This window comes from Fulmarus glacialis, unplaced genomic scaffold (assembly GCF_000690835.1).
Source record: "Fulmarus glacialis isolate BGI_N327 unplaced genomic scaffold, ASM69083v1 scaffold18930, whole genome shotgun sequence".
Classification (NCBI taxonomy): Eukaryota; Metazoa; Chordata; class Aves; order Procellariiformes; family Procellariidae; genus Fulmarus; species Fulmarus glacialis.
The window spans coordinates 1-8509 of NW_009187346.1; the positions used below are offsets into that span (position 1 = coordinate 1).

Below are 8509 nucleotides of genomic sequence, written 5' to 3' on the forward strand. Positions count from 1 at the left end.
TTCCCTGCACAATCCCTGCAGCAGGCACTGATACCTACACTTGGGTGATTAAATATTTTGCAAAGAAACTCCTCCGCATTTCAAGGAAAGGGAGGAACATTTAGGTTTCTAGACTCCAGGAAGCAATCTTAACAGCAATCCTAATAACGGAAGACTAAAGCTAAAAGCCCTGTCGAGGTGCGAAGCTGAGCATACCCCCAGTCCACCGGCTGTGGGTGGAAGCTGAAGCCCTCCACCAACCTCCAGAAACTCTGAGGTGGAGATGCTTCCTTGCTGAAAAGATTCAGCAGTGCAGCATGCATTAGGGGGAACTGAGCCCCGATGGAAGAGGTCTCCAAGTATTACTGATTGCGCATTAGTGTCCAGTATTTTAATTGTCGAGCATCTTCCATCACCTGTACTTCAAACCTCTGCTAAGTGCTAAATGCTTGTGCTATCTTAGAGGCAAAAGGACTGAGATACAAGCAAGATAAGCACATATTTACAGGAATTGCTGAAATAAATGTTTTTCTTTTTGAGATGGACTGCAGCCTGCACGGAGCTCCACGGAGCTGTGGGTACACTGCTAGCAGTACCCAGCCTAGATTAAAGTTGGCTAAGGTATGTCCATACAAGCTGCAGTCACAGCAGCAACTGCCCTATAGCCATGCTCGTGTGACCTGCTGCGTGACGTTGGCTAAATCACTGCCAGGGCCAGCAGCAGAACGGACTACACTAGGAAAGTGCTGCCCCACTTGTTAAAGCACTGCCGTGAACAGAGGCTGTGAGCTGACACTCATCAATCTGCAGAACTACACTGATCAGTAAAAACTCCTTACAAATTTATTGGATCCATGTGGCTATGCTGAGAGGCCAGAGAGGTGTTCAGAGGTTTGAACAGTCATTTAGTCCAGTGTTTTGCACAAACTCTCCCCCTCCCCACTCATCTCCCCTTATGTCTCTGTATAGCTTCCCTTCCATCACTGCTTTTGGCCTCATCACTTATTTAGGCTCTTTTTTCCCCTCTGCAATGACCATCATCTACTGAAACCTCTCCCTGAGTTAGTACCCATTGCCAGTGGCTTCCCTGGACTCAAATTTATCCTGGGGAACCATTTCCATTAAGATGGCCTTAAGAAATGAGCTGTTTTGTAATGACTAAGTAACCGTGGGTAGCCTTAAAAAAAGGTTCATTATCAAGGTACTGCCAACCATGAAGCTGGCATCCTTCCCTGCAAGTTGTACATCCACTCCCTCTGTCAACTCAACAATCTTTTAAAGCCTTCTCTGAGGCAGAGATTGCTCTTTCCATTACATTCCAGAACCAAGCAGCAGTCACCCATTTCAAGAATGCAACCAGCAAAACACTGTCTCAGTCCATTATCTTCATCAAACTGCAAAAATATTCAGTCCATCAGTATTTCGCTAGCAAGCATAGACTTTGCTGTGCCAGTAAGGAGGGGGAAAAACCTAACTTTGAGGCACGCAGAGTTCAATAAGACCCAACCCTAATCCCATAGGGTTTTATGTATATGCTTAAGAGTGAGGGGTTAATCTCAAATAACATAACAGTATCTAGTTACAACCTATTGGCATTTTGAGGTTTTTTTTAGATTCCTGTAGATAACAAGGAAGAGTAAAATGTATTCAGATCCAGAAATATTTTTCATGCCTTGTGGAAATAATTTGGAAGATGGCCATTTCTTTGTCATAATTCATAGTCACTTTCTGAAAACAGAAGAACACTTTCATCTGAGGAAGGAATGATTAAACAAAACATACAAGGTTACTTCTATCATATCTGCTCCTATTAGACACTGGCCAAGTTTTAAACCACAGTGCAGCACCACAGTGCTCCTCACACAACCTCAATGCCTGCATGCACCATCAATGCAACAGTGAACACATTAAGGTTACGTGTAGATCAGCAGACACAAATGTAACTGCATGTGCACCCATGTGTACGTAAGTGGGGTCATATGATTCTTGGGGACAACACTGGGAAAGCAGGAAGTGGGTCACTGTGACCTGGATGCCAAATAGTCTACAGAAACCTCCTCCTTCAAACAGGCCCTGCAAAACAGCAGGTTGAAATGTGGAAATGAATGCTTTCAAACAGCAAGGATTACTGGAAATCCTTGGATCTCTTGGCTTTAGGAAATCTGTGTTGTGGGTATGGGCAAGTATGGCAGAAGGTCCAGGTGCACTGAGGAAAGGAGCACAGAAGCTGCTGCTCCATCCCAGCACATCCCCAGTGAAGACAAGGGCACCTTAACACAAGCTCTTCCATCATCACACTGCTTGTCTGCATCCAAGCCCTCATCTCTGCCATGCCACCGGATAAAACCTGCCTTATATATGTTAATACCTCTTATAAACATTAATTTGACAATTGCCAGCACAGCAGCTGCTCTATTCTTAATGAAAAACACAAAGATCATCCTGCCCTTCCTCCCCCATTTCCTTTCCCAAGCTTCACAATCCCTTGTACTAATTCACAGAGTCTTTTCCTTCCTCCTCCAAACAATTGCTAGGGATATAATTATCCTTCCATTCATTTTGCAGGAAGTATTCCCCCTTCTATAAGCCTTGTTCTTCATCCACCCCTTATACTTCTTCCTAGGTTACATCCCCATTGGCCTGTCACACCTTTTTCAGTAGCAACTCCTGTCTCCATAAGCCAAGGTTAGTTCTGGGAATCTACCTGGGTACCCAGAGCTGCACCTGTAACAGCAAAAGTGGCAGCAAGGGCACACGAGGGACTTCCTCTCCAGGACAATGACCTACACTCTTAGCTGGTAGCTTCACTTCACCCTTACCTGAAAGCCTCTGGAAAAATCAGGGCTCTTGTCTTCCTTGACCCAAGTATTCCAGGCCTGTGTTACCTAGCACCAGCTAAAACATGAACGCAGACAAAGCACTTTATAATCCAAAACCAAGACACAACAGCTGGATACAGGCAGCAGGGAAGGGACTACTGGGAAGCACCACTGCTCTGCACGGCCTCACCCTGCCATCTGCTTTTCTAGGGGCAGGCTTGCTGGAGGCACTGTCACAAATCAGAGTTGCAAGAGGGGTCTCCAAGGGAGCAATGAAATGGCTTTGCCACCACCTGAGTGTGGGAAAGTAAGTCAAGTAACTCATCTGAAGAATGAAATGGTAGGGCAATGGCGACAGCACCTTGGAGCAGCCAGGGGCTGGCCAGCCATGGCAGCAAGGGTGGAACAGGCCAGGACGGCCTTGGAGTGATATATTCTTTAGAATAAATAGAACTGCTCCCCTCTGCCAGGACACACATCTCTAATCCAAACCATGCTGAATATAAAATAAGTTCTGCAACCAAACAAGATGGCTCAACTGCTTCCCAACTTTTTTCAATTTTCCTTCTCGGTCATAAAGAAAGAGAGAGATACAAAGACTGCCATTCTTAATAATTTCTTTCTTCCCACAATATTCAGACCTGACAGCAACCAGTGCCCTAGCAGAGAGACTGCTATTTACCAACATGCCGCATACAGCTCTTCAGCCAAGGTTTAGTTTACAGGACAGAATTTTTAAAAAAAATTACATTAGAGTACATCCAATGTCTTGGCAAAATACAAACACATTTTGTTTGCCAAGATTTGCTACCTATATTGTTTTTTCCAAAAGAATTGGTTTGTGCAGGTCAAGGAGTGAGTGAAAACAGACAGATGGACTCAGTCCTTCAGGATGCACAACGGGGACTGAAGAGAAAAGGGATCCTATTGCTGCCAGGGGCTCAAAGCAGCCTGGGTTTCCTGCTTGTCGTCAATCTGTTGTAGTCCCTGGACTCCAGCTATATAGCTTTTATACTCTGAAAGGTGAGTATGTCCATGTGAGTTTGGTCCTCACATGCATTTCCCTGCATGGGCACTTCCTGTAGCCTAGCAATCTGCCGTCTCTTGTCATGCTACGAAGAAAGTTCAAACTCAATGTTTACCAGCTCTAACCACCCCTTTCTAAAGCTTCCCAGGCACAAGCAGTTCTGCAACACACACACACTCCACACAGGCTTTAACACTAAAATGCTGTGAGACTGGCAGCCACCCAAGCAGCGTGGGTTATCTAGGGACAAGAATGACTGAAATGGTTCCTGGTTTGCAGGGACCAGTGAGGAGACACCAGATTCCCAAATCAAAGATGGGGAACACTTTAATCATAGAGCAGAAATACAGCTAAGTGATAAAACCTTCTTTCTTGAACATGAGCGGAGGCACGTGAAAGAAGGCCTTAGAAACTTCAGGTTAACACATCTCCTTCCCACAGCAACGGCCAGTGGTTTCCTTCGTTGTCACACAGAGTTCATAGCCCAGACTACCAACTGGGCTACCACCACTCCTCTAAGAAGGGGAGAGAGATATCTCGCTCTCTAAGAAACATTATCGTCTATCCACTCATTAAGAAATGATTGCTCAAAGCAACAAATACCATTATCTGATCTCCTGGACAAATTAAATGTGAATATTCACTAGAATCACTTCCAGTTTCATTGTGACCCTGGAAATATTCTGAACCACTTTTTTGAAGGCTTCAGGGCAAAAAATGCAAGAAAAGTTGCTTTGATGGACCACCATCTGCTCTGGATATGGACTGCATACCCACTTCTTAGAAATGCTGTCTGCACTGGACACCATCAATCTTGGTATATTCTTTGAAGAATTTACTGGAATATGTGGAAAGTTGTGACAGAGACAGTTTCCCACTCCCAGATTTCTATAGCAATATACCTCACAACGCTCACATCTATTTCTGTGTGAAGCTGTCTCAAAGCTTGAAAAAACTCAGCTCCCTCCCCATTAAATGAAAGATAATGGTACATTTCCAGCTGGATGTGTCTGGAGAAAAAAAACAAAACAAAAACAACCCCCAAAAATCTAGACAATACCAGGCAAGACAAAAGCGATAAACATTCATCAAAACAGAAGCAAAATTTGAATTATACAAGTGGGGAGAAGCATTTGGATACCTTTTCCTAGAAAATGTATGCTAGCATCTGGGCTAACTGCATAAACCATCAGCTGAGCAGAAGGCTGTCACACATCTGGTGATTTAGCTACCTATTCACAGTTTTGCTATATACCAAGCAGCAGCTCACTGCCTCCTGCAAGAATTTCGGTTAGCCAAGCAGAGCAAAATATCTGGCACAAGAGGCAAGAGTTAATGGCACACATTGCAATTGCATACAATGACACCCATGCTTGTTCTCCTTGGATCCTTAAATTGGATCAGGCACAAAAAGATCAATCTGGCTTGGTCAACGAGAAGGAGTTTAGACAAAATCAAAAAGCCTTCTACATCTCTAGGTACCTAATATGGGAAATATTTGAGATGCTACAAGTCAGTGGCATAGTCCAATGTATTTAAAGGGTCATCACTACTTTGCCCTTTCTACTGGCTTCAATCTCACCAGATGCAATCACATGCCCTTGCAGCTGGAACAAAGCCATACTCTACCCCACACTGATTAAGTACCTTGGTTTTACCCAACTGCCATTCTTTCTTGCTGCTGTCATAGGTCTGAAGAAAGCCTGCACATACAGCTTTGCTGTTGTCAGAGAAACTTGGCCCCTTCACAAGCATCTTGTACCTAAGAACCAAACAAAATCTCATGAGATTATGTATGACAATAACCTGCCCCCCTTCTCCCCGCCCCAATCTTTTAACTCTAATTATCCTCCTCCCATTAGTTGTTCTTCCTCTGGGACCTTCCTTCTTCGTGTTTGCCTTCCAATTTAGAAATTTCCATCCCCCAACCTTTATCTGTTCCTACCACACGGGCAATTATTGTTGCAATCCCAGTAATAAAAATACAAACTCAACAGCATTTTTCAGTAAAGAACAACTGTCTTTCTGAAACATGTGCTTTCATCAGACACAAGTTATTTTGTTCAGTAGAGGGGTAGCATTTAATGCTCCAAGAGACAAAGGAAGCAATGTTCAATGGTCCCTTCTAGCCTGAAACTTCAAAAAATCCTTTTGATGCAGCTAATTAAAAGAAATAATCACTATTTCCAATAAAAAATGTCCATTAAAATTTGCTTCAGCCTGCCAGATTAAAGGTTTTAAGTATGGTATTTTCTTTTTACATATTATGACTAGCTGGGTTTCACAGCATCACATAAGCAAATCTGTGGCAAAGCTACAAAAAAAACATTTGTAAAAAATGGACCGTCTGGCTATTTTTCCATTCTGACTTTTACCTTAAAGGCAAGTCTCCAAAAGGACTTCCAAATCAGTCTATGATATGGGCAATAAGGTCATGGTTAGAAAAACATCCCACAAATGATCCATATCAGTAACAGCAGTTATAGAGGGAACAAACTTATGGAATCATATACCTTGGGGCTGTTACAGCATGTGGTACAATGGTAGCAATTACCTGCTGAGGAAGTCCTGGAAAAGGCGCCGTATAGGGAAACCTGCTCTCCGAACTTTCACTGTCTCCAGCATCCCTGAGTACCGGAGCTGATTTAGCACCACATCTGGATTGAAGAGGTTCGGTGCCTACATAATGATCCAGATTCAAAAACAAACAAGAAGAGAGACAGAATAAGTGTTGATCTTGGTATTACTTCCTCGCTGACAGTGACTGTTTCTCTGAGCACAGACAGTCACAGGCTGTGTATCTGTTTCTCTGTAGAAAGTCAACCCTGTGTATTTGGGCATGCCAGGACAAAAGGGGGAAGTTTGGGTCAAGGGGAAAGCAATCTCACAACACTGCATGGTGCAGAAAAAGGGACAAAAGGGAGCTGGGCAGATCCTGGAAAAAAACAGTCTGCAGACTGCTATCTTAGTGGATCATGGCAGTAAAGTAATGATATAATGCATTAACACATACAAAATGCAGAACTCTGACTCAGTTCTCTTTGCAGTCTCTCTCCAGTCAAACTGGAGACAAACTGCAGAATTCTTTTCTGGCATAAACCCGCCGTCAGGCTTTCCTCTGCCATATCATACACGGTTTTAAAACACACAAAGAAAATGATCGGTTCAGAGCTCCCCACCCAATCTAGTCAGCAGCATATCCTCCCACCACAGTTCACAATACAAGCGAGAGCCAGCCTGTCTCTAAGCACTGTGACTTGCTCATGAAGCATCCACCTCCTCTGCCTCAGAGCCAGGGATCTGCAGGAGACGCTTCCTTCCACACAAACCCTGCATTCCAGAACAAATTGTCTACAGGCACCACAAACAGGAGCGATTGCTTCTTCTACCACAGCTCTAGGCTCTGCACAAGTCTGGCTCATCTTCCAGGCTTCATAAGCACAGAAAGAGGTGGGAATGGCTGTATCATATCATACTCAGCATGCAGTCTTTTCATCTGATTACCAGGAGGAGGGTGTATTTTTCCTCAACTATAGAACAACGAGAAGGAAAAAGGGAGGGTGGAGGGGAACTGCTCTTATCCTCAGTTTGGACCCTGACAGAGGCACCTGTCAGGCGTTTGTGCAAGTGAGCGCTCATGAAGGCCTGTGTTGCATGCATAAATTTTGCTGGAAGACAGACTTGCCTTTTCTGTATTTGGTTTGATGCAGCGGATGAAGAATGGGTTGGAAGTACTAAGCGTGGCCATCAGGGAATGGAGAGAATCCTAAAAAGCAGCAAGACAAAACCCAAAGGATCAGTCACTACAGGAGGGGAAGGGGCTACATTTGTTGCAATAGGGTCTTCATGCAGCCCTCCCATTCCTAATGTCCTTTGACTCTGCCTACCAAAACTTCAATAACCCAGGAGATCCATTCCTGTCCAAAACATTTAGTTTCCTCCAACACTGTTTACATGGCCATCCTTCTTCTCAGAGCTGTATAGCTGATGTGAGTTATTTTCACAAGTCTCTCAAACTTTAAATTTAGGAAACTAAAACTGTGAAACTAACAGAAGGTTTGCAGACAATCTAGGGGGGTGAGATTCATACCTGCAAGGTCCCCCCAATAAGATTTTATTGGAATTGCCACTATACCTGTAAAAGATGTGGCCTAAAAGGACACACACACTTAGCTGAAACACCAAACCAACATGAAAGATCAAAGAACCTCAAGAACTTCATATACTTAGCAAAAGTATTCTTTTCCTCTGCCACCCTGCTCAGTCTTAGCATCTCACATTTTACAGAAGACAGAAATCCTTGGGGCAGTGGCACTTTCTTTTTTTAGCACTACAACATTCCTGTGCATCTTCAGTGCTGGACACAAAACTAGGATGAATGACTCCTCTTGGCTGCAGGCCTTGCTTTACCCATCTGCTCCTCCCCAGAAGCCTGCTGCTCTCTTGGAAAACATCCTACCCTGAACTGGGAACTGACAGTCGGTCTGCGCCTCTGGGTGCCCATCTTCAGTGTCTCTTCATTGCAACGACTGCAAACTCTTTCAAAAAGGTCATAGATGAAGTCCAGCCTAAGGGAGAAGAAAAGAATTAAAGAAGATGCAAGACACCCACCACCTGTGAGAAGATGGCTCTCATTCTCAGCTACTGCCCTGTCCCAGTGTGAAACACCTCATTTTTATTCCTG

General features: G+C 44.0%; 1 protein-coding gene across 1 annotated transcript in view; it reads right to left on the bottom strand.

Annotated features, from left to right (window-relative positions):
• Nucleotides 1–5472: 5472 nt before the first annotated feature.
• Nucleotides 5473–8509, bottom strand: part of LOC104074701 (unconventional myosin-X-like) — a gene marked incomplete at both ends in the record, with an annotated part of 38630 nt that continues 35593 nt past the window's right edge. The window contains 4 exons of the mRNA XM_009574910.1: nucleotides 5473–5587; nucleotides 6380–6504; nucleotides 7511–7591; nucleotides 8285–8393. Of these exons, the coding sequence (XP_009573205.1) occupies nucleotides 5473–5587; nucleotides 6380–6504; nucleotides 7511–7591; nucleotides 8285–8393 (430 nt within the window). The remainder of the gene's footprint in view (nucleotides 5588–6379; nucleotides 6505–7510; nucleotides 7592–8284; nucleotides 8394–8509) is intronic.